This window comes from Papaver somniferum, unplaced genomic scaffold (genome assembly GCF_003573695.1).
Source record: "Papaver somniferum cultivar HN1 unplaced genomic scaffold, ASM357369v1 unplaced-scaffold_84, whole genome shotgun sequence".
Classification (NCBI taxonomy): domain Eukaryota; kingdom Viridiplantae; phylum Streptophyta; class Magnoliopsida; order Ranunculales; family Papaveraceae; genus Papaver; species Papaver somniferum.
Genome location: NW_020651415.1, coordinates 1,868,883 through 1,894,843, shown reverse-complemented (window position 1 = coordinate 1,894,843; position 25,961 = coordinate 1,868,883). Strand labels below are relative to the sequence as shown.

Sequence of the window (25,961 nt, the reverse complement as noted above, 5' to 3'; positions counted from 1 at the left end):
CAGGAAATGGAGATTATCCTATTTAAGTCACTATGGAGAAAATATTAACATACGTTCGCTTTCGGCCACTGAAATACTCAGGACCGGTCTTGTGCTCATCAATTTTATTTTTTTTATCGGTAAATAAAACATTTTATAGATGAAAACAGTCAGAATACATGAAGTATGATGTCGACGCCCTCAACCAAAAACAGGAAAATAAGCTAAAGAAACCACCTAAAAAATCAGTAGAATTCGAACAATAACATAAAACAGACAACAGATTAGCTTATGGTGGTTGGAATATAACTTCTTTCCAACTGATAAAGAAGTGCACCATGGAGATGTTGAGAAACTGGCCTCTGTTATGATTCCCAACTCCGTCTTGCTTTTATCATTGGAAGCTCTGTCGTTTCTCTCGTTCCATAAGAACCACAAAACTGCAGCCAGTAGCACCTTCAAAACTTCACCTCTACGTCCATTATGTGCTTAAAACTACGTCCGTAATCACATCGCAAGGAATTGCCCATTTAATAGACCATTCATTTAGCAGAGAGCCCCAAATCTTCCACGCAGTCGGACAATGGAGAAGAAGTTGATCAGTGCTCTCACCATCATGCACACACATATAACAATGATTTACCCATTCAAATCTCCGTCCCAACGCACTAAGTGGGACTTGTGGTTGTTATCCTTATCATTCCAAAGGAAATTTCTGAAAATTCTTTCCAACTTCTTAACCACGGAAGCAGGCGCAATAAACAAGGACATTAGGTAAGCCGGTAGAGCTTGTAGCACCACATGGATATGAATCAGTTTCCTCCCTCTAGAAAGAAAAATTGCAAACCAATCCCCTAGCCTACTTTCGACTCTTTCAATAACAACATCCCACTTACTTTTTGATAAATACTTGTCTCCCAATGGAAGGCCTAAGCAAGTAACTGGAAAACTCTCAACTCTACACCCAAATTCTTGACCTAAAGTGGCAATGTTATCCACCTGACCAACTGGAATCGAAGTGGACTTATTAAATGAACTTTAAGACCTGAAATGATCTCAAACCAAAGTAAGATATTTCTAAGGTGTTTCACTTGAGAGGATTCAGCTTGCACAAACACCAAAGTATCGTCTGCGAATCGAAGATGATTTACCGGAGAACCACCTGGAGTTACCTCGAAACCAAGCAGCCATCCCACTTGACAAGCCTTTTGAAGAATCAGATTTAAAGACTCAACAACAAGGAGAAAAAGGTACGGAGATAAGGGATCTCCCTGTCTCAAACCCTTCGAGCTCTTGTGCTCATCAATTGTTATCAAGCGAATTATCTGAACTACTACCGAAGATAACTTCAAACTTTTAAGAAAGGAACTATAGACTTTCCAACCAAAGGAATTACTGTATCTAAGCGCATGAATAAAGTCAGCACTGGCAATGGGTGCAGTTGCTCGCAAATGGATACAGGGCGGGATCTGAGGTAAATACTCCATTAGTTGGATTGATTTCCTCTGTTACATTTATCATTTCGGATGAACAAACTCTCCAAAATTTGCCTATCTTTTGTGTTATTTATATGAATAGCACCATCAAATGTGTGTATACAGGAAGAGACATTGTTAATTAGTCCTAGTTGGAGAGAAGATGATGCACCAAATCATCCAGGTCTTTGAAAGAACTCCCACGGCCGTTTCCATTACCGTTAACTGCATCTGTAGCGGCTTGTTTTAGTTCCTTGGCCTTCATTCTCATTTCGCTCTTACTAGTACTACTTGTTGCTACTGATTCGGCCATACATTGAGCCAACCCATCTTCATTTGGAATCGCTTTCTCACCTTCACAAACCCGAACAGCAACCTTCATCTGTTCCACCAACAATGCCGCGTTGAAGAATTGATCGGCACCCATCGGCCAAGCGAGAATCGGTACACCGGTGCCGATTGATTCCAATACCGAGTTCCAACCACAGTGAGTCAAGAACGATCCAACAGCCTGGTGTTTCAATATCAACACTTGTGGAGCCCATCCTCTCACTACTAATCCTCTACCAGCCGTTCGATCTTCAAACCCTGATGGTACCATCCCGTATTCACCTGACACGTGTCCAACAGTTGGCTCCTTGACGCACCATAAGAACCTAACCCCACTCTTTTCCAATCCGACGGCCACTGCTTCCATCTGATTATTATTCAGTACAACTTGACTTCCGAAACAAATATACACCACACTGTGATCATCACACGTATCTAGCCAAGGAATAATATCACTGGATTGCTCAGAGTTGGTCCCACCTCTCTCAGTTGGCCCAGATTGTGATAGCGGGCCCACAGCCCAGACACGTTTGTCTCCTCCAAAATAGGCCCGCTTCATGTGGTCCAAGTAAATGCCTTCCAATTCATGAAAGGAGTTGAAAATCATACCCCAACTCTCTACATTTGCAAGAAAATACTTTCTGAGTTGCTCCAAATCATCAGAATTACTATTACCTCCATTTTTCTTACCTTGGACATAAGCATGGTAAAGAGGAGAGAGTTGCCACCAGGGGTATTTCGGAAAACCAGGTACTTCCGGAAACGGAATCAACGCGTTTTCTTTGTCGCTGCTATCGTCCGTCGGGGTACGTAAATCTCGCCATAAACAAGAAGAGATGGATAGAGTTAGAGCTCCGGAAGGAGAAAACACAATTCGCCGGATTCCGATTTGAGAAGCAAGGTCTTGTGTCCAACCGAGAAAGAAATCAGAAATGATGTAAGTTGGAGGACAAGGATGAGACTTGAACCAGTTTAGGAGTGGATCATAAAGTTTGCTCATGGTTGTAATCATGGGAAGGAAATAAGAAGGGGGTAGATTTTTGACATTTTCTACACCTGGTGGTATAGGACTGTTTTCAGGTGTTGGGAACGGTAGTACTAACGTTTTAACAATGGATGGGTGTTGGGTTAGAATTGGATTTAGTATGGGTAAGTTTTTCGGAGTCACTAGAACCGTAAAAGTGGTGGTGGCGGTTGCGCGGAGAGCAAATTGGTGTACCAGGTCGAGGAGAGGTAACATATGACCTTGCGCTGGAAACGGGAACATGAGGATATGTGCTCCTCCTGCTCTTTGTTTTCCTGGTGCGGCGGAGGAAATGGCGGTGATACTGGTGGTGCTAGTCATGGTGAGAAGAAGAATGGGAATGAAGAAATGGAAAGAGGGTAAATACATGCAATACATGTTTAGAGGCACATACGTGAGCACTTACGTTTGCAGTCATGAATCTTCTTGAGATGTGGATTACTACTACTAAATGTGGTTGTTATTATCGCTTTTGCTTTTCTAGGGATGTGGATTGTATGCATTGTTTCAGTGGGGATATATCCACCTAATATAGAGAAAGTCCAAAAACATCAAATTAAGCAAGAAAGCAGAGATTGTTTCAGTGGGTTTCATTTTCTTGTCGACTTTTACCATTTTTGATTGACATAGATGTGCAGTGACATGTCCATTACAGTTGGCTTTTACCAGTTCCAGGTAGTTTTAGGGCACCAAGGAATTGAGAAAAATCTGTATAAGTTGCACATAGATATACTACACGAAAGTTCCTGGAAGAAAGAAGAAGGAAATACACTCATCTATAAATCCAATGGATCTAGGCTAGCCTTACGTTTTGTGCACATTCTAAGTGTTGACGTAAATTTTCAATATCATATAATTTAACTAGGAATAACATGCATCATATGGAAGCAATAAGACTAGTCGTTATGAAAATGTCAAATTAATACTATTCAAAAAAGTGTACATAAACGTAGCATGATTTTTCAATGAGTTGTTGGTGTCTTTTGTTGGGATGACTTTACATTTTATCGTGTTGTAGTGCGTTCTCTTTTTATGTTATCTAATGACAATAAAATAGCTAAGTAGCCGCCCATGATACAGTAGTCAGAAGTCATGATACAGCACTATGCCATTTATCAAAGTGCAATCTACTAAATTAACAATCATACAAATGAAAACCTTCACCATAGACCTAAGTTTCAAACTATACTATAAAAATCATAATTACTAGGTCATTTTCTCGAGTAAACCCTCAGTCATAACTCCACAACCTCAGATAATTTCAATTTAAACAACAAAGAAACAAAAACAACCAATCTCAACGAAAATTACCTCCAACTGGTGCATCCATTGAACATCTAATACGTCCTGTACCGCCCCATTTGACCGAGACTTGTTTATAAAGAAAACTCTGGACGAATTTACCTCAACCTTCCGCCTACGACACAAAAGGGGGAATTAAAAAGAATAACAAAATCGAATTCATGTGTTCAAACAACTAATCTTATGTAAAAGACTCAACAAATTAGCAACAAAAAAGGAAAAAAATCAAGAAATTCAGAGATAATTTGCATAGAGAGCTTACACTTTTGAATTGTTCATATTGATTTTGAATGAAGCAAGAAGAAAAAGCTGTTGTTGTTGATGTTCATACGGGTTACAGAGGTTGATTGATGAATAAATGACGAGGTTGAGAAGAAATTAGGGATGTATTTGTATCCAGTTTCATTTTACAGCAAGGAATTGAGCAAAGAAAAGACAATAAATTTGGATGGATGAGTTTGTGTTGGAATCAAATCTGGATAAGTTTTTTAATAGAGGATAGTTCTGCTATTGTGGTTGATTAGTAGCAAGGATGCTTCAAATAGGTCTGGTGTTTGTTTTGCAGTAATTTGAGATATGGGTATAACTCAGTTTGTGAATTCAATAGAAGACATGGCCATTGATCGAAACTGGAGAAGTCAAATTGGAGTTGGATAAGTTAACGTAACTTATCGGAAAAATATCCGATAAGTCCAATGTAACGGTAAAGGAATTGAATTTCATATTTATGTCGGAAGTTATCGGATATCCGATATCCGATAAAATTTAACCTAATGGAACCGGCAGAGCCAATATCCGTTTCGTTAGCATCCATTGACAGGCCCATGTACGTCATGAAAATTCCGAGCTAAGATCGGACCAAGATCATGCCAAACTCTGACTGGCATCGCCATCTTATCTGTTAGATGAGTACTAATCTACCTATGTCCATTTAAGATGTATACAATAGACAGAACCTTAATGTTAAAATACAGAACGCTAAAAAAAACATACAAGTAAATGAAATTGAAGCAAATAAGGTGAATAGTTAAGGATAAAAGCGCATGATTCGTGATGGTATTTGCAAATTTTCTGGAAAAAAAACTCATGATAGGTGGACCGGAAATTGTGTACACTTCAAAGGAAGTTGAGGCCAAAAATAGAACCAGAAGACAAGTTCCTATCGAATATCTAACATAGAAAGAGGTTTGGACTATAAGTCTCCATAATAGAGATGTTGAACATGGGTAAGATATCTTCTTCTTGAGCTGTATTCATATTCACCTTTTTGTAAATCAGTATTTCTAATGTTTGTTAACGAATAATTAAAAAGAGTAACATATGCAGCATATATACAGAAAGAGCATTCCATACGTAGAAGAACAAGTTGGTGGTGGCTGGGTGCATCATATCCTTATCAATTATCACATTCTAACTACAATTATCCTTCTCCATTAACAGTAGATATTAATTATAAATGAAAATAAATATCATGATGATAAACACACATTTATGTGAAAATATGATAAACATAATATTTTTGTTTAAAAAAATGTGAAATAGGTATAGGAGAAATGTATATTGGTGTTTCTCCATGACATTAGTATGCTTCCAAATAGATAAAAAAAAAGAAAAAGAAATAACTTCGTCTAATTGTGAAATTTTATAAGGGAAAATTAGGGGTAGACCCAAAAAAAATCTCATTGTCAGGCCCACAATTAATTTTGGATATCGTGACACCCATAAATATTTTTGTGATACGCATAATTATCCGAAATTATTAAAGCCTGTCTGCATGACGGTTTATGCATCTGCATGACGTGTTATGCATACTGTTTTTCAGGGATAACTCGTTATGCATCCTAATTTTTCATGGGTATACTCGACAATGTAACTTGGATATAACATATCTAAATATCCGCGCCTTGGAATTTTACAAATTTTATGTCATTGTAAATCTTTTAAAGGGAGCTACTCAATGAGTATAAACAACAATATCAAATTTTTGTTTTTCACTAAAAAATCGGAGGTGGTCATCGTTTTAGGGAAAATTTTCGAAAACTGACTGCATATTCATTATGCAGCCTACAAAAAAGATGCATAACACATTATGAAGATGCATAACGAATTATGCCACCATTTTTTCGACTGCATAACAAAGTTGTGCATCTATAACAAGTTATGTAGCCATTGTTTTGGTTGATTTTAGTTCGTACAGAAAAATTGATGCATAATGCGTTATGCAACCATATTTAAATGATGCATATCAGGTTGTGCATCCATTTTCTCGATGCATAATGCATTATGCATTCATATTTTGGATGCATATCAAGTTATCCATCCATTTTCTTGACTGCATAACAAGTTATGCAACAATTTTCGATTTCATACCTAATAAAAAAGATGCAAGATAATGTGTTATGCATCCATTTTCTTGACTGCATGATAGTTTATGCAGACTTTTTCGTCTGCATGACATGTTATGCAGTCATAACAGAATCACCGCTTCATTATCATCCATCAAACCACTATCAACAACAACTCCATTAGAAGCACTATAACAACTACAAGAACACCAACTGATTCATGCAGCTCTCAGTAACCAACAACCAACCCCTAAATTCTATCTTTAACATCGGAAACATTCTCAACTCCATCTGATTTGTAATTGAACGCAAACCCATCTTAGATTTCTTCCATCTTCTCCAAAATCTCTTTTCAATTTCTGCCCTATTTCAAAATCATATTTTCCAGATCTAAAATGAGTTTTATCAAATTGAAGAAAACAAATACGTCCACAATCAAATCATCAAAACCTGGAGCAACAAAAGAAAGATTGAATTGAGTTTTAGGTTATGTCTTCTAGGGTTTTGATTGAATTAGATAGAAAGATATCAAAATAAATATATTGTTAATGGTGTTTTCGTCATCATATTTCATATTCCAAAGATTGAATCTTCAAAATTAACAGTAGATGATTATCTTTGATCTCGTAGTTCCTCTTTTTGCCTCTCGTTTTATGAACAACGAAAAGAAATCTCGGAATAGCATAATTTTAGAAAATCTGGGTGTGGGAAAAATTTTCACCAAAAAAATGGGTGCGCGTCTGTAAATCTTTGGACGTGGGTTTTACAGTGGAGAAAATCTGAAAAATGGGTATGTCCGTAGTTTTCACTTTATAAATGGGCGTGTCTTGCTTAAAAAAAAGATGGGCCTGTTTGGGCCTAGTGGTTAGGTCCTCTGATCATTGTATCATGGGTTAGATCCACTTCTTTCATCATTGAATAAGAGAATAAACTCCCATCACACAAATATACTAGAGAAGATAACAAATGAGAGAAACTAAAAACAAGAAGGGATAGAAAGAAAGAAAATGGCATCATCATCATCATCATCAGTAGTGATGAATATGAACAAGTTGTTATCTTATAATTGCAATACAGATTCACAAGCTTTCTCTCAAAAAACTCAATTTCATTCTCCTTTGAACATCAACCAACAACATTATTCAACTAGACTCTCTTCAGAGATACTATCACTCAAACCCAATAAACCAGCAGGAACCATTCTACAAAAACATCTCCCAAGATGTACCACTACTAGTGCTACTTCTCCACCTACAACAGATGATGTTTCGGATGCCACTAAAGTAAGTAAAAAAGAAATTAGTTGCTATGAGTTTATTCTTGTTCTTGTTGTTATTGATTCATTTGCTGAATGATTTTGTTTGTTATTATTATGATTTAGGAGGTTGAGGAAAGTATAAAGGTATTAAAGAAAGCAGCCAAGACTAGAAAAGTTGAGAAACAAGAAGTTCTTGCGGCACTTGGTGTAATCAAGAAGGCTAATAAGGATATAGACCCTTCAAAATTTCTTGACACCCTTGGTGGAACTCAATCACCTGGAAACACTTGGATGCTTATCTTCACTTCTAAAGTAAGCTATAGTTACATCCATTTTAGTACTTTTACACAATACTTTTCCGGGGTTTCTCCGCATGAATGAATGTGTACTGATATTCAGTTTGCTAATTCAATCAGGATAAAATCAAGAAAGGCAGCTATTTCCCAATAACCGCTGTTCAACGATTCGATGCAGCTGTAAGTACTTTGCAGAAGTCAAATTCTTAATTATAGTGCTTCATATATATATATTTTCTTGTTGGTGTATTGATTTGTGCTAATGGGGTTCAGGGGAAAAGGATTGAGAATGGAGTATACCTTGGGCCACTAGGATGCTTGACATTTGAAGGAAAATTTTCATGGAAGAAGAGGATTTTGGCATTCACATTCGAGTTGCTAAAAATAAAGATTGGACCGTTACCTCCTCTGAAGATAAATCTAGGAACACAAGATGACAAGGAGCCAAGCACCAAAGACCCTTTCTTCATATGGTTCTATGTAGATGAAGAAATCGCAGTTGCTCAAGGAAGAGGCGGTGGAACTGCGTTCTGGTGCCGTTGCCGCCGTGTTGCTGCATAATATCAATGCTGCCAGCTGCATTTATTCATCAACTATTTGGACAGTTTTTGTGTAAATACATAAGTGCTATTCTTCCTTAAAAAATAAACGGAATCTTATAGCCGGCGGCGTATAATCCAAGAAGGCATGCAGCCCATTCCAAGAAATGTTTATAATCTTACATAAAAAATAATCAAGAAATTTGATGAAAGCAAAACCAATTTATTAAACAAATACAATGAGGCAAAAAGAAAAAGGAAAAAACCAGATTGAACCAATTTTTAGAGCTTGATGTTATCGCCGGAAAATACTTGGTTTGCAGGTTTCAGGCATCCTCCGGTGACCCTTTTTCACTCATAACAACATTCTCTTCTTCCTCTGCAACATGACCAGCAGCAACAAGTCCACTTAAGTGACTCACTTTTCCCAAAACCAAAACAATCATACCAGCAATGACACTACAAAATGTTATACCAAATGTGATTCCAACTTTGTCGAAGAAAGCTGATGAAACTATAAAACCGATACATGCACCCACGGCTCTAGTCCATGCAAACCATACTGAGAAAACACCTTCTTTATTCGGCGGTGTGCAGTCCAACAACAAAACTCGACCAAAAGCATGCAAAACCCCAACAGATAAACTCTGAAACGCAACCAGTATTGACAAGTGAACATGATTCCAGTTCTTGTTCTTGAAATAGAAACCGGCCCCTGACGTAATCGCCGAGACGAAGAATCCTAAGAATTGCATTCTCACTGCATCTGTTTTCATGAATAGTTGTAATGGGTGGAAGAGTGGGAGACTAAACAATGGGAAGATGAAGTAAATTAAGAACAGGAAGAGAAGGAAGACCGGTTTGACGCATAGTTGCCCTACGACGTAATGGAAACCCCCCATGAATATGCAAGTTGATGTGAATGATGAAATCAGTACTGAAATCAAACTTCCTACAGCATGGGGATACTTGAATACGGACAGCAGATGAGTAGTCCTTGTAGCGGTACTTGCAGGTGGTGTTGCGGATGAAGGCCGGTTTGCGGATAATGCATGAACAGTTCCAATGAACCACAAAAGACCGCTAAAAATCGAAACGACCCATAAACTTGTGAGTTTCTCGGTGTAATGGAGCATGTGATATGTGAAAGCAGAGAATGCAGCTGCAGCAACACAACCAGCAGCGGTACCGTAAAGTGAGAGAGACGTAATGATGTTTTTACGCTCGTGGAATTGATTCTTTTGAATGCTAGAGCCCATGAAGAAACCCCGAACCATTAAACCGAGATGACGGGTTTCGAAGGTGGTACTTACGACGTTACCGATCACAATTGATATAGTGTAAGGAATGAAAATCCATTTCACTTTGAAAAAACCAACAGGGAGGCAAGATAGTGAACCGATCAGTATAGCACCAGTGAAAATGAGTTTCTGGAGAGGTCGACGGCCATGATCGAGGTAAGGAGATAAGTAGAAAAGAATTGGACTAACTAGCACTATCCCGATACCCCATGATAATGCTGTCCACTCCAGTGGTGAGAATTTGGAATTCAATACTTTGATAGATGGTTGAGTTAGACCATTGTACCTGCAATTGGATCAAATTTGAGCAAAAAAGTAGCCGGAGAGCCGGAAAACCAAAAATCTGACCCCGACTTATGGGACTAAGCCTCACTGACTCGCGTATTTTGAGTCAGTTATCTGTCTAAACAAACAAATATCTACATTCCATCATATCCAGATGAGTCATGCGACTATTCAGACGAGTCAGTTCCAGGAAAAAGAACAAACATGATGTTTGTGTGTGAGTATGACTGTATGAGAGTTAGATAAGAGGACTTACAAACTCATTTCATTCACTCTGCAATGCAAGTTGTCTTTGAGACTCTCAAGATTCCTTGCTTGTACATGAGATGCTGCTGGGGACGAGGAAGATGATACGACTTGACTGATAATCAGAGGGAAGAGAAGCGGAATCACAAAAGTTATAATGAAATATGAACAAAGTCCATATAAATACCAAGTGTATATCTCGAAATTTGTTGGTAACTCTTCAGTCCCGCCAAATTCATTAAAAAGTCTCTTAGTTCTCCGTCGCTTAACATCCGGTGTTACACCCGCAGGATGTTGACGATCCCTTAGAACCACTTCTACGGTCGTATGCTCAGACGATGAAGGTGCCGAAGGAACATCAGTAGGAGTACTACTACTATTATCCATGTCAGAAGTCCTCGTGGTCTTTGTCGACTCCATTACTTTAGATTTGATCAGTACAACTTGATGGAAATATTGGTTACTATAAATGGATTATCAGGTAAATGATTGTGACACAAACAAGGGTTTTTCTTGTAAACATCAATTTTAAGTTTTTTTTGTTCATTTGGGTTATGGACATAATAGATACAGTGAGTAATTAGTTGTACACTGTGTAGAAAACGGAGAATGTGAGGAATATTATCCCTTGTTGTTATCGTTTTGGATATTCTACACAGCTCAACTTCGAATTAGCATCGAAGTTATGTGACGCCTGATGGATTAACTGTCATTAATCTTCTACCAACTTGTAACTCACTGTAACTTGTAATTATACAAATATATGCTCTGAGTTGATTCCTTATACATAATATATATATATATATATATATATCAAAAGAATGGAAATGGAATATGAATAAATCTTTTGGTTCTTGGTGTCTACTCAGGCACCAACGATTAAGAGCAAACTTTTTCTTACCAAAGGAACTGAACAAATCAATGAACCAAAGATACCGGTCAGTGCATACGCAATAGCACAAAATGGGAGTGCTTCTGGTTCTTTTGCAGATAATGCCGCCGTCCCCAACCCATGTGCACTGTAAAAAAAATGGTTTTAGTTGATGCCTGGGAAAGAAGTTGGATGGCATCTGAAAAGTTTTTACCTTGATGCAGTAGCTATTCCTCGAGCAATAGGATCCTTTAACTTAAGGTTATCGAGCATTACTTGCACGAAATTAGCGCCGACTAAACCAGTTACTACAACTGTTGCAGCTGTTAGAGAAGCATTGGCACCTACGCAAGTACGTACACACAGAACAACGAAACATTCATCAGAACTTAAGACCAGTACTCGAAAAGAAAGAAACAAAGTATTGCGATGCTTACCATCAAACAAGGAGACAATGCTGAGGGCTAATGCCACAGTGATGCATCTTGGTAAAATTGATAGCGTCAAAGTTGGTTCTAAGCTTATGAGGCGTCCAATGAGAGCTGTTGAATATAACGAAAATATGGTTGAAATGATCACAGATGTGAAGATCTCTGCCGCATGCCTCTTCACCAGCTGGTCAAAACGTAAATTTTGTGTCAGATACATAAACACTTGCACATTCATCAACTGCAGAGTGTGGTTTTGAGCATTTAGTGGTTGCCATTGTACCTTTCTCTGTTTGAACATTGAGAATGCGAAAGAAATAATAACCGAGCCCAGGAATCCCATTAGTATATCACCAGCTCCAGGATTAGACGACGCCTTTGTCAGATAGAGTCCTGCAGTAACCTGTTAAGTTTTTTCCCTCGGCACAATGCAGAATTGATGAATGAACACTACAGCAGGTACTAAATTAGTAATACCTAGAACAGCGTCCAATCCAGTTCCCGAGAAATAAGCGTAAGAAAATGCTGCAGCAAGTGCAGATAATGTGCAGGAAATAATCGGATGGAGTACTATCTTGATTGCGGGCGGCAACCTGAAGATATCCATCACCAATCAGAATTCTTAGATTACAATCGAAGACAATGCACCATGTTATTGTGGTTTTCATGCTTGAGAAGATGCCATTACGTACCCTGTACCGACCATGTACCCTAGCACAGTAGCTGCAAGTAAGAAAGGAAGGCATGTCAATGCACTTGTGCCAAGCGCAATTGGGTTAACGTAGGCCACAGCAAATGATGCTACAAATATCGCAGTCCAAGCCCCTATTTCAAAGCTTGAGAATGGAGAAGGTTTCTGCATAGGTTCAGCATCCACCATTTCAGTCTTCACAAGATTCCGTACCGCAATTGCTGTATAACCCGCAACAGCGAGCGATGCCAACCAACCCACAACTACAAAAAAACAAGTAATGAATACAAATTCAATAAGTATCAGAGTAATTCAATCGCCGCGTTTAGTTTCAGTTACCTATTATGAAGCAGATCTTGAGCCCTGAAGCAGCCGGTATATCCTTGACAGCCAGCGGCAAAACCACTAAAGACGGAACATAAAACAATGGCAGCCATCTCTGAATAAACAAATTTGCTGGAGCAAAAAACGAAACAAGGTTTGAAGCAACCGACGGGAGAGTTAAATCGAGAATTGTCAGAACGGAGAAGACGCAAAACATCCCAAAAAGAGCACTTGGGAACTTGATTGAAGCAGCTACAAAAGCTTGTTTTAGAAATTTATCCGCTGCTAGGATTGTACCAAGTGAGACAGCCAAATGTAGAACTTCCACAGCCTAAAATCACACCTACCCATAAAAAATACTCACCATCAAAACATTAAACAAAAATCCAAAGTCTGAAAGAAAAAAAAAAATGAGCCAAAGTCATTTCTCACACTTGGAAGAGCAATTCCATCCTTGGTTGCCTTAGTTTTGATTGCAACTCGGTTTTGTTTCCGTCCGGTGCCGTATATTTCTGTATGGTCCATGTTCAGGAACCTGGATGATGATCCAAGTCCATGAACCATTACTGGTTTCAACACTGATTGACATTTCGACTGATTACGCGAATGGGCTACACCAAAATCAAATGATGACCTGATTTTAGGTGAAGTGTGGTTACATTTAGTCACAAGAGATACTCTTGGTTTTTCAAGGACTGCTGAGTAGCATCTGGAAGAGGAAAGTGGTGTTGCTGAAGCAAATGCCATGGATAGACTGACAGAGAGAGAGATGAAATTTGGGTGTGAATCATAAAAAGTTAGTTTGTATGGACAGAAATGACCGTTTGGATCAACAAGGATGAGATTTTGTCTTTCTCCTCCTCATATATGAATCTTTCAAAATTTACCAGCTTTTTTAGCGGCAAAATCAACTGAATTTTGACACCCTGTACACAGGAGATCGACCTCTCATCTGCCGTGTCACATCCACTGCTCAATTCTCCTTAGATGACCTAAGAGCACAATTTAGAAATAATTTATCTCTCATACTATATCACACGGAAATGCGTAAATTTTATATCATTGAAAATCATTTTAAAACATTTACGCAATTAATATAAACATGAGTATCAATTTATATAAAATCAACTATTAATTGGACACTAGGTCATCTAATAGTGGGATTGAGGGAGTACTACCTCTGTTTCATATTTACGCTTTTTCATTTTTACATAAAATTATGCCAAAATTGACTCACTTTTTGTGTAACAGAGCGAGTAACTTATTGTCAGAATTGGGCTTTCGATACTTCCACAATTTAAGGGGAATGAAGTGAAATGCATTAATCATTCTTAAAGACCCTGAAAATGGTCTCAGCGGTGGAGGTTTACACCAAGGAGTTCATGACCATCAGGTTTGCAGGACCATGCGGTCAATTGGCAAGACCCACTCAGCTGGTGGTCTATGTTACCGACGTATTTAAGATCAATCAATCCAACTTTATTCGAATCAAGTTCAAGACTTATATGGACAAACGATAATGGAAGAAAATTACAAACATTTTAGAAATATTAACTTCACTTTCAACTTCAAACTGCACGCCTTAATGCTTCAACCAACTCGGTCCAAAGTTGGTTTATGTGGATGGAATTCTGAGTCTCGTATGTCATCTGTGTTCTTTTTGGTCTTCTCTATCTCTGGTGATTGAAGTTGTTCTGCGTCGGGTACGGTCATCGGTTTCTTGTTTGTAAGCATTCCAATTAAGATGAGTTGGATCGTGTCCCAACTCTCGATCAAGGGTAAGGCAATAATCACAGCAGATCCAATTGTTCCCCATAAAATAGCTATAACTGCCCAGAATGTGAAGTATCCCAAATTGAAGGCTCCTGCATTTGGCGAGTTCGCAGAATTTATAAATCATAATGAATTCAAGTTGAACGACTAAACCGTAAATATTGAGATAAATGGCGGGTACCTGCTGGAAGAGACAATAAAGGCCACAGTATCACAATGACAACAGTAAATACGACCCCCCATTTCACTATCCAAGCTTTCGCTGCAAGTAGTTTTTCAGGTTTGAACTCTTCAGCTGGTAATTCACTCGTTTCCTTCTCAACTGTTGTTATTTGCTTCGTTGTTTCCCAATCATAGTTTTGAGGCCACAAAAAACTGAACGCTGCATGAATAGCTCCACCACCCAATATTGATACTAGATTTCCAGCGAGCATCGGAGCATCACGGCCAGTTGTGTCAAGATTAACACGACCGTACTGTACGCTGGTTACAGTTAACCATGTGATAACTCCTAAAATACAACCAATAATAGATCCAAGAATAGCACCTATTCCGTTGGCTTTCCTCCATAAAAGCATGAATGCTATAGGAAGAACAGCTGAACCAATAAAAACTCCCATGGCTAAATACATCCAACCTAAGGAAACTCCTGCTTTGTTCAGTATGACAGCTAGTACACCCATGAAACATCCGAAACCGAAAACTACAATTCTAGACACTTTCAGAATTTGTTTTCCAGTTGCATTGGGATTTATGTACGTCCGATAGATATCATATGTGCATAAGGAGGAAACTGCGATTAGTTCAGAGGAACCAGCTGACGTCACAGCCCTGCGCATATTAACAGCACATTCAAGATTGCATATCCTCATGTTCTAAATGAAGAAATCTAAAAAATTTAATTTCTATTGTTGTGGCGGAAACTTAAAGAAACAAGGATATGTATCAAAGGTGGACTTACATAAACAGCATAGTGAGAAGAAGAACTGATCCTCCTTTGCCCATCAAAGCTATAGCAGTGGCAGGAGGAACAAGACCATGATCCGCTTCACTTGCTGTTATGGGAAGATCTAGAGCAAGTGCACCTATACCAAGTGATGTCGCCAAGGAAAAAGGCACCGCAAACCAAACAAGCCCACCCAATAAGTATCCCTTGTGAGTTGATGAAGGTCTTGCAGCTATTGCACTGACCCAATATCCCTACGCAAGTGCATGACCACAATCATTTACCCATTGAAAACATGAGCATATTTAGGCACAAGAACTAACTAATTTATCATGCATGTCTAATATTCTGAGCAGATAATAACTGAAACTTCAAGATGGAGGTTCTCAATTTAAATAGTTCCCTAAAATGTTTAATCCACCAGTTTAAAGCCCTCGCTGCTAATAGTTTCATGTTTAACAAACTCATTACCTAGACTTGTGATATATTAAAGTGATTCAAACTTACATTGTCCACAAAAACGGTACCGAAATTGCCAACAATATTGATGATACCAAAAACAAGACCACCTGAACTCAACATCGTAGCATATGATCCTTTGTGGTTGCCACTAGCAGGCCCGCAGGATTGCCCAGGATGAGTAATTGGTTCTATACAGACCCTCAATTTGCTCCCAACTTCCAAGAGGCGTTCATATACAACTTTAGGACTACCCAGCTCACTACTTGAAGTGTAAACCAGAAACACAAATATAACCAGTGCCACATGGACTGAAACAATTAAGCAAATAAACAGAAAATTAGACATCTTAAAGCCTATAAGAAGGCAAAAAACAAAGTAGCCAACATGATATCATATAAACACTACAAGGTTGACAGAGAATCTTGGTGGCATTATAAAAAAGCTAAATAATGGTGGAACAATTACCAATAACAGAATGAATGTAGCTAGCCAAGAAAGTGGCCTTCAATCCACCAGCTAACGTATAGACTATCACACCAAGAGGGATTAGAAAACTTGCAGCATAGATGTTCACTCCAGTAAGTGCATTTACGACAGCAGAACCGCCAAGAAGCAGCATTGCTGTAACTATAATATTTGTTAAGAAGCAAAAGCCGAGGAAGACAATATGGGCATGAACTCCCCACCTGAAAAATCTTGTTCAAATTGTCATAATCTGCAGTTAATTGAGAACTTAACGTGCTCCAAGCAAAATATTTTGAATAGGTAGTGAAAAAAATGTTTAGCAGTCAACCCCGAAACAAATAAGAAGATCAAACAATGTAAAGTTGTAATACATACCGAGCTCGTACAATTTCACAAACAGTATGAGCATGAGGAGCCTTCCTTTTGATCTCAATAGCAATAACACCAAACAAGAGAACCTGGTTAACATACAAGAATCAGGCACATAAGCAAACTTGAAGCGTGTTAAAACTTAGAATAATTTTTTTTTATATAAAATTGAAGGTTGATCTAAGAACCGATCATCAACATAAAGCTTTGTGAAAGTGCCCAACCTGGATGGTTGCTCCACTCGCATACCAGAACGGCCCACTAATACCATATTTCCAAGCAACATTAGAGCTTTGAAGTATTGTAGCAGCCCACGTCCACTTGAGAATCCCGATAGAAAATATTAAGATACTTTAGGTTTGTTAAAAATTCCTTTAGTGTAAACTAAAACAATACTGCAAAAGTCAAATACATATGAAATTACTTGGTTGTTACCTGAGAAACAATAACACTGGCAATCAGTCCAGTTTTCACATTCCTCCCAGCAGTGTTGAACCATTCAGACGTGTGACGAGCTCCCACATAACGCTTTTCAAGCCATACCTAAATATCAATTTCAAATCAGAATAAACATTTTTTTTTGTTTTCTACAAGTAAGATATTCTTTACTATTTTGGGAAATGGAGATGAAGCAGATTCCATCATCTTCGAATATGTGATGGACATAATATATGTAAACTATTCATCTTTGAATTAAGAAGTACTTTGTTTATTCAGTTTCATGTTGAAAGAAAAAGACATCTCAATAGACTAATTCTCATATGCTAAAGAAAAAAACTAAAACAAAGAAGATAAATGGATCACTTTCCTATGTCCAAGAAAGTCAACATAATCCACCAATTATGTTATGGAATCTAATAATTGAATCTATCCATCAAGATTCTTGAAGAAATTAACAAATGAAAAAAGAAAAACGGAATCAAGTAGATGCAGTAGAACATGTTGGTGTTGATTGATACACAACCGGTCTCTTAGAGGAAGGATAAAGATCGAATCGGAGACCTGACTTCCAACAAAAATTTGAAGTTCTCAACCGAGTAAGTAAAACTTCATAACTAACTAAGATTAATTGAACACATAACATAAAAACATATGATACAGAAAAAGAATGAGCAAACTCATACCATCCATTCATTTCAGATATGGTTAGGTTAGTCATACATACCAAGAAAGAAGTGAAGAAGGCAAAGAAAGCTCCAAATCCTAATATAACAGCATATCCAACACCTTGATTCAGAACTGTTTTCCCCTCGAAAAAACTGCCTTGGCGTACGCAATCGGCACCTGATATGTGGTAATACTTCCCTGAAAACCCAAAAGGTGGACACTGCAAGGAAGAAGAAGCCATGAGGATCAAGAGAAATTCAATCCTAATTTGGGTTCTTTCTTTCTCTCGATGATATCAAGCTAAAGAAGCTAAAACCCAGTACAATATATAGTGAAACATATGATTAGGAGAGAGAAAAAAGAAAGATAAAGGGTGATTGTCAGTTACCCAAGTACATTTGACATTGAATCTGTACCTGTTTGCTTCTGATAGAAATGTCCAATGAGAGCTCCGCCTTCTTCTATGAAATTTTGGCTTACTCTCAGATATCAGAATATTTCTAATCCCATTTGGTTGAGAGTGGGATTAGAAAATTTATAAACTGTTTGACATTCAATACACACAGCAATAATTGGTACCCAAAAGATTCATTTCTGTTTCTTCTACATCATTTATTTCTATTTTCTTTCCTAATTTAACAATCTACTATCATTCTCCCCAGTATACTGCCTGCAATCTCAAGATGACTGCATCAAAGTTACAGCTAAAAAAGTTATCAAATTCAACTCTAAACAGCATCAGAATGACCATACATATGACAGGGACAAGAACCAATAAAACATGGTGATGTCAGAAAACTCTTTGATTGGTAGATTTTATAGTCAACTAAAACTGGAATACAAGTTTCTAGAATGGGTTTGTGGATGGTGTTGAGCTAAGTCTTCCACATCCAAACACAACTCTTAGAACAAACAAACCATACGACAAACAGTGTAAAAATGTTATGTTCTTGTTTCATATTTCTAAATTATATGAGTGGCCAAAGCCGATACTGACATACTGACAAGGCTCTAGTACAAACTATACAAGAGTGTAAAAGCAAACACTTCAACACCAAAAGAGAAACTTGATCACTGGAAATGTACCATTGTCTGCTGGAACTCTGAATCCAAAGGGGGAGGAAGGAGAGCATCTGATTTGACCTGAGCCGCACCACAATCACTTGAAACATCCCGAGGCAGGCACTGTGTATCCTAAGCCTATAAAACTACAAAATTTTAAGTATAAATTTAAGATTACATTCCTTCAATGAGGGTTGTCAGGGAGAACGCCCCACGAACAACTGCCTCTATCATCTCTAATAAACGGATGCTTTATTTTGGGTTTTTTATCCAGGAAATGCACAAAAGGGTTCTCCCCCACGAACAACTGCCTCTATCATCTCTAATAAACGGATGCTTTATTTTGGGTTTTTTATCCAGGAAATGCACAAAAGGAGTCGCGCACTGTAATACTGAATATGTATTACAGCATTTCCACACACCTAAACTTCCTTCACAGGAAACTCTGTAACAATAGTGTCTTCTTTTCCATTATCACCACCATTTATCGCCACAGTATAGCTCCGTCTCTCTGTTCTAGATGAGGGAGGCCTACCTATTGTTTCCATTAACCTACTAAACACAAGTTTCACAGGGATGCAGGTTACTACAGTAGGTCCAACCTCGTCCCATTTGTTCAATCCCGCCACAGTACTTCTACTCAGGAGCTTTTGATCAGACATGGCTTTACCATTGTGTTTTCGTTCAGCAGCAAATGATGACAGCATTCTTGTTCTTTGGCTAGCCAATGTTACTTTTTTCAACGATTCATTTTGAGTCTTCCTCGAACTATGAACTTCCGAGATGTCTCTACTTGTTTTCTGACTGCTTGAATATGATTTCCTGTACAGTGAAAGCTTGGTCTCCAAATCTGGGGGTCGATAAAAACTCTGATTGGAAGCCTCAGCCTGGCCACCATTCAATGCGGCTGATGATGAAGGATTAGGACGTCGGATGCGAAGCATAACTGTCCTTCTGGCAGTTCTCCAAGCTGGCGGAACTGGAGACATACCACCATTGCCATAGATGGTGGCCTCCCTCAAATCTTGACTTGCCAAAATAGGATCCATTGAATCATCTTCTAACACTTCAATCCGGATAGGGTGCCCTATTATCGCTTTTCCATTCAATCGGCTCATCAAAGAAACCAAAGGAACATGTTCCCCATGGTAACCAGATTGGACCTTTATATCCACATCCACCAGCAAGGATTTCGTGCGATCATTGAGATAATGGCTGCCATAAGCTGGTTGAAACCGCTCACTAGATTCACCCCAGTATCTTCTTGATGCTACCTGAGATAGCCCATTACGCTCCCAATTTCCTTCAGAATCGAAGAAGTTACGGCACTTTCTGTCACGATCATTTCCAGCAGCTTCAAGTTTTGGTTGGTACTTTTTTCTTCCATATCCCCAGTTCTCAATCAGCTCGTCCTCAAAACGGTTGTCCAGCTCATCACTTTTGTGATATAGATTCGGTCTTCTATCAAGATACGTGCCCTGAAATATTCCATTTGAATTATCTTGATCCATTGAATCCATGGATCTTCTTGGCTCACTATGTATGTTCCGCCCCTTAAATTGCCATCTAGATGACTTCACACCAGCATAATCCACTGGACTTTGGTCAAATATATGTTGCTGGGATCTGTAAGCAGGATATGCTGCCTCATCCAGTTCGTCCACGCCCATTCTACCAGACTGGAACTTATTATAACTGTTACCAGTTATGTGTCTACCAGAATATACTTTCCCAATAGCATCTGCACATCCAGGAAGACAAAGCAGTACCGAATGAGCCAACTTATATAATCATACATAATTTAATAATACAATCAATTTTGTGCATAAAAATAAAAATAAAATAAAATCCCAAAATCAGATGAGCTTAAAGATCTTACTTGGAACCATGGGTGTATTTTCATCCATATCCTGATCAACATCTTCACTATCAGATGTATCAGATGATTCGTCTTCCATTGTTCCAGATGAGCTATTCTCCTCGGTTGAAGAACTTGGGTCCACATGACAGCGATCTGTTTTAAACTGAGATTTTAAACTCAGCATCTTGTCTCCAGGATTATCTGTATGATCCAATCCATTATTCAACTCAGCTGGAAAACTAACACCCTGTATTCTGTTCATTCTGCATAAATCTTCTGTCTGCACTTTTTCACCTTGGGCAGAGGTAGAAACGCTTTCACCATCAACCTTTGCACTATTTTGTAATACTTTAGAAAGACAACGACGTCTATCACGTTTTTTAGCAGGGAACTCGGATGGTTGAACCGCAGCCCTTTTCCTTTTCATGTCCAGCAATTTTTCACTCCTGTTAGCAGGACATTCAACTCCAACACTTTGAACAGTAGTAGGTTCCACCTTGACATGAGTATATGCTTGAGGGGGAGTTTTACCTTCAGAGGTTGGTTGCTTCCCATGTTTAGATTTCCGAGCATATAAAGAATTCCCCATGCTCTTTACCTGAACAGATGAATCTAATTTCTTTGAAGTTGTCTGTGATTTGAGAATGGACTGACCATTTGCAAGATTATCCAGAGTACCCAACCCATTTTTCAATTTTTTATTTCTGAAACTATTAGCACCACTACGTAATTTTGGCTTCTTTTCCAGCTGTTCCCTCTCAAGCTCAAGTGCATGACGAATTGCATCTTCTCGACGAGCATATTTCTCTCTTTTCTTTACAGGGGTTTTTCCCTGAAAGCTTGCAGCCTTTTCAATGCAATCATCAAACTCACCACATCGAAATGCCTTTACACGCCTGGACTTCTCTAAATTGTACCAATCCCTGAAACAAAAAATATTCAACCAAGATGAAGTGGAGAATAGTATGCACTTCTTAAGGCAGAGATGTGTTAATTGAAGTAGTCCACAAGCAGATGAACTGATTATGAACTTCAATTGATAGTGAAAATCAGTCCATATACTCCTATACTGAGTGATGCAGACCGGACATTAAACTACTAAAACAGTACCATTCTTAGCAACTTCAAGAATGCTGGTTTACTAGTTTACTCTCAGCCTTGAGAACCAAAGAATTTCTGAATGTTTTTCACCAATTAACAACCAATATTTTGTATTACGAAAGCAGATAACTCTTTCATTTCTATTACTTCCCAGCATAATGACTTCTTTAATCTGCTGTATTTTCAATGATCTAAAAGCATGTCCATTTCATATCAAGTAACGCTCATTTCAATGCCATTGATCAAATAATCAAAAAATGGTGAAATATATATTCAGTTCGTAAGTGTGAATTCAACAATATTACAAGCAGTGACGGAGCCAGCATAGGTCATGGACGAGGGGTAATTACATCCTAATGGCCCTAGACTGGATCCGCAACTGCCGATAATTTCGTCTGGTTAACACTTAAGTGCTGATCCACCAGGCATATTTCTAATGCAATCAAAGTCTATTCTGGCCCCCAGCCCCCCTCACTGGTGCTATGGTGGTTTTGTCACCACAGGTCACCAGGTCAAAAACGGTGCCAGTTATCATCACAAAGATCAACACATCTGGTTTCTAAATTCTGATAAACAGTATCATGTTAAGATAAACCATAAGTCTGGATTTAGACGAAAGTACCCACAGTGACGGCACCATAGGTCATGGGGGATTCTCCCTCCAATACCGTATGCAGGTCTGCCACTGCTGGTACTTTCGTCTAATCCACAATATATGCTAACCCCACCAAGCCCATTACTAACGGGTATCATGTTAAGGAAGCTCATCAGTGCAGATTATACGACATTCTCAGAAGTGACGGAGCCAGTGATAGACGCTGGGAGGCTCAATTGCCCCCCACTGCCCTAAACTGAGTTCGCCACAACCGCTAATTCCGTATAATTAACACTACTTTGCTAACCCACCAATACTATTCTAATCCAATCAAGTCCATTTTGCTCCTCTCAGTGGTCCTATCTTAACTAACCATCAATTACCAGGCCATAAAACAGTACTACCAATCCTCATCATAAAGATTAACCTACTCATAACCAAACTTTGAGTCTTTTCATTAAAACACTTAACAACAAAACTTAAGTAAGACCAACCAAATTAAACGAACAAGTCACTAAATCACCAAGCCAATTTCTAATGCAATCAACTCCATATCAATCCCCATTTTGCCCCCCACCCCTGTGATGATACCTTAACTCCTCCACCAAAACTACCAGGCCAAAAACAACACCAATTATCATCAAAAAGATGAACCTAACTAATACAAACAAAACCCATCACTAAAAACACTAAGACAGTATCATGCTAACACATTTATCTTTGAGACGTTTCATCAAACAGCTTACCAGCAAAACAAATTATAAGAAAAGGGGATGAAATTTCAAGTGGGAAACTTACACAGAAGCATCATCACGACCCAGAAGTTTAACAGGAGTACCAGATCTTGGTGACATAAGATGAGAAGAAGCTAATTCCTGAGGACCAACAATTTTACCAGGCCACCATGATCCATTTCTTCTTCTTACCCATACAATTGTACCAACAGTAGCATCTTCTGATGTTAATTCACTCATCATTCCATCTCTTATCCCCATATTCCCTTTAACTAAGGTGTGATGATGATTTCCATTTTAGATCTTATTAATTTTGGTTTTTTAGGGCTTTGATCTGAAGAAATGAAAGAAAAAACAGAGATCTGAGATGTTCTCAGTCTTCTTCTTTTTCAGTGTTGCTTTTCTGTTACTTTGTTGTTGTTTGTGTGTCTCTCTATGTGATGTTGTTGTTTTCTGGGTAGATGGTGGTGGGATTAAAAGGATGGTAACCATGGTTAAGTTGTTTTTATCTTTTTTGAAGATCAAGGAGGAGGAGAAGTTAACAGAAACGTGGGGTGAAAGATGAGATGATCGCGTACAGTTTGTGCTATTTAGGTGAACGTGGCTATGACATCTATTGGATTCCACGTGTAGTCTAGTAAAAGGATGACCGACATTTTGCTTGCCTGACGTGGAAGCACAAGTTAGACGCATCTGACATTGGATTCCACGTGTAGTCTAGTAAAAGGATGACCGACATTTTGCTTTCCTGACGTGGAAGCACAAGTTAGACGCATCTGACGAGATAAAACTCGATGTTACCGAAAATTCATTGATATTTGGTGGAAGTTGATTTAATTTAAGAGTTACGGGTCTCACATTTCTTCAAGTAGCATTGCTTTTGGGTGGAAGTTAATTTATTGTTGGTAAATTTTGATCACCAAAAAACAGTAACAAAAACAGGAAAATAATGTAAGAAAATGCAAGTTGGTCAGCTAAAATGCACCAAAAAAAAAAACACAGTGTAAAACAGTGGCACAACAAACTCTTCTACCGCTTCTTCGTGCTTTTCACTTTACTCTTTTTCCTTATCTCCTCATCATCTTCATCGGTATCCTCGAGATCATCATCATCACTATCATCTTCTTGATCACCACCAACATCATCGTCGGACGGCGGAGAAGGATCAAGCCGGGCAGCATCTTTCGCCCACCTAATCAACTTCTCAACCTCATCATCTTCATCACCATCACTCTGATCATCACCATCCAATCCCAACCGTCCAATCTCAGCCGCGGTTGCAGAAGAACCAGATCTGTTCTTCAGAGCATTAAATCTACTATCCAGATCCAGACATTCATTCCTCGGCAATGAAACGTTAGAAGAAACAGAATCAGCAGCTGGTGTTTTCGATGAAGATGAAGGAACAGAGGGTTTTTTGTTGTTTGATTTAAGAGCTTGAAATCGATGAAGAAGATCTAAATCGAGATTATTCGTAGTTGTATGCGAATTGACACTGAGTTTCAGTAATAATTCATCTTGAGCTGCTTTAATCAATTCATCCACATCCATTTCTTCTTTGATTTTAGGGTTCATCGTCTTGGTTTTCTTACTCATCTTCTTCGATTCTGCTTCTCGGGTTTCCTTTTCTTTACTGTCTTTCCAAAACGAAAGACTTTAATAACGAAACTCAAAAATAGTCTCTCTATCATGCGTCATCGTTTGGCGCTAGTCCGTAACAAAAACAATCCACTGGCTGTGTAATTAGTTTTGTACATTTTTATTTCCATTTTTTAATTTTTTTATATTTTAATAGGAAAGAAAATAGATTAACAAAAATAAAATTAGATTTATTTAAGAGGCCAGTGGAGCGAATTCACGCTCACGAGTTTGGAGAAACGGAGAATCGTTCCGCTGACCTCCTACTTGAGAGTCAAGTTCTTGGCTAACTGGACTAACTCCTGGTCATTATACCTGATTCGTTTGGCGTGTATAAGGTTCTGAATGGCAATCTTAAAAGAGTTGGGGTCTCAACGCTTATCTAAATTGTTGGTAAACTTCGAACTCAAATTATTGGTTGTTATATGCGAATTGATACTGAGTTTGAGTAATAATTCATCCTGAGTTGTTTTAATTAGTTCATCCACATCCTTTTTTTCTTTAATTTTATGGTGGGTTTGTTTGCATAATTCTTGATTTCGAGGTTTGTTAAAGAAGAGAAATTAAGACCAGACCATTACAATTCTCTCTTTGTTACGTTCATAATCTCTCTAAATAGTGGATAATTTTAAACTATTTTACTAAGCTTGTTTTTACAATAATTAATTGTCTCACAAGCTTATCTCCAGGTGATTTGTCTCACAAACCTCCTTTCTTACATGTGTCTGAAACCACACTATCTACATCTAGGTGTGTCTGTCACCTAGCAGCGTGTTTGGTTGATGGGAAGGGAATGCGATATCTAGGAATACGATTCCCGGAATATAGTTCCCTTTGAATATGATTCCTTTAATCTTGTTTGGTTTAGTCAGGATTATGATCAAAAAGTAAGAGAATGGTTGCTAAAATAAAAAAAAATATTGAATGAAAATCGATTTCCAACCGATGGGAATCCTAAATCCACCTCCTAGATGGGTTTTCTATTTGGGAAACCTAAAAATAAAGGAATAGAATTCCTGCAGTTATTACACATCCCAAACAAGGGTATGGAATCATATTCCCAGAAATACGATTTCATACCCATGAAATAAACAAACAAAGGTCAGTAACTTTCATAAAAACAAATAAAGCTTTCAATTATCACACAACGTTCA

At 38.3% G+C, this 25,961-nt stretch overlaps 7 protein-coding genes across 7 annotated transcripts; 1 reads left to right on the top strand and 6 right to left on the bottom strand.

Moving 5' to 3' along the window:
* Window positions 1-1,317: 1,317 nt before the first annotated feature.
* LOC113345917 (UDP-glycosyltransferase 89B2-like) lies at window positions 1,318-3,658 on the bottom strand. Its single transcript, XM_026589562.1, has one exon. It carries the CDS (start codon window positions 3,184-3,186, stop codon window positions 1,603-1,605), a length of 1,584 nt encoding a protein of 527 aa, XP_026445347.1. The 5' UTR covers window positions 3,187-3,658; the 3' UTR covers window positions 1,318-1,602.
* Window positions 3,659-7,399: 3,741 nt separating this feature from the next.
* On the top strand, window positions 7,400-8,753 carry LOC113345943. The gene is made up of 4 exons (XM_026589582.1): window positions 7,400-7,738; window positions 7,837-8,025; window positions 8,130-8,189; window positions 8,283-8,753. Exons 1-4 carry the CDS (start codon window positions 7,463-7,465, stop codon window positions 8,568-8,570), a joined length of 813 nt encoding a protein of 270 aa, XP_026445367.1. The 5' UTR covers window positions 7,400-7,462; the 3' UTR covers window positions 8,571-8,753.
* Window positions 8,754-8,755: 2 nt separating this feature from the next.
* On the bottom strand, window positions 8,756-10,833 carry LOC113345941. Its single transcript, XM_026589580.1, has 2 exons — window positions 10,391-10,833; window positions 8,756-10,135 (listed from the first exon to the last, which is right to left on the bottom strand). The coding sequence occupies exons 1-2, from the start codon at window positions 10,798-10,800 to the stop codon at window positions 8,875-8,877; spliced, it is 1,671 nt and encodes a 556-aa protein (XP_026445365.1). The 5' UTR covers window positions 10,801-10,833; the 3' UTR covers window positions 8,756-8,874.
* A 145-nt stretch (window positions 10,834-10,978) lies between these two features.
* On the bottom strand, window positions 10,979-13,500 carry LOC113345942 (plastidal glycolate/glycerate translocator 1, chloroplastic-like). Its single transcript, XM_026589581.1, has 8 exons — window positions 13,127-13,500; window positions 12,710-13,025; window positions 12,372-12,633; window positions 12,157-12,272; window positions 11,963-12,072; window positions 11,689-11,866; window positions 11,466-11,595; window positions 10,979-11,399 (listed from the first exon to the last, which is right to left on the bottom strand). Exons 1-8 carry the CDS (start codon window positions 13,439-13,441, stop codon window positions 11,246-11,248), a joined length of 1,581 nt encoding a protein of 526 aa, XP_026445366.1. The 5' UTR covers window positions 13,442-13,500; the 3' UTR covers window positions 10,979-11,245.
* Window positions 13,501-13,997: 497 nt separating this feature from the next.
* On the bottom strand, window positions 13,998-18,124 carry LOC113345940 (urea-proton symporter DUR3-like). Its single transcript, XM_026589579.1, has 9 exons — window positions 17,875-18,124; window positions 17,145-17,252; window positions 16,934-17,029; window positions 16,716-16,798; window positions 16,341-16,561; window positions 15,921-16,183; window positions 15,429-15,667; window positions 14,649-15,298; window positions 13,998-14,559 (listed from the first exon to the last, which is right to left on the bottom strand). Exons 1-9 carry the CDS (start codon window positions 18,055-18,057, stop codon window positions 14,285-14,287), a joined length of 2,118 nt encoding a protein of 705 aa, XP_026445364.1. The 5' UTR covers window positions 18,058-18,124; the 3' UTR covers window positions 13,998-14,284.
* Window positions 18,125-18,604: 480 nt separating this feature from the next.
* Window positions 18,605-23,716, bottom strand: LOC113345938 (uncharacterized protein At1g51745-like). Its single transcript, XM_026589578.1, has 3 exons — window positions 23,234-23,716; window positions 20,758-21,662; window positions 18,605-20,619 (listed from the first exon to the last, which is right to left on the bottom strand). Exons 1-3 carry the CDS (start codon window positions 23,428-23,430, stop codon window positions 19,301-19,303), a joined length of 2,421 nt encoding a protein of 806 aa, XP_026445363.1. The 5' UTR covers window positions 23,431-23,716; the 3' UTR covers window positions 18,605-19,300.
* Window positions 23,717-23,994: 278 nt separating this feature from the next.
* On the bottom strand, window positions 23,995-24,870 carry LOC113345958 (DNA topoisomerase 1). Its single transcript, XM_026589594.1, has one exon. The coding sequence runs from the start codon at window positions 24,763-24,765 to the stop codon at window positions 24,199-24,201; it is 567 nt and encodes a 188-aa protein (XP_026445379.1). The 5' UTR covers window positions 24,766-24,870; the 3' UTR covers window positions 23,995-24,198.
* Window positions 24,871-25,961: the final 1,091 nt, after the last annotated feature.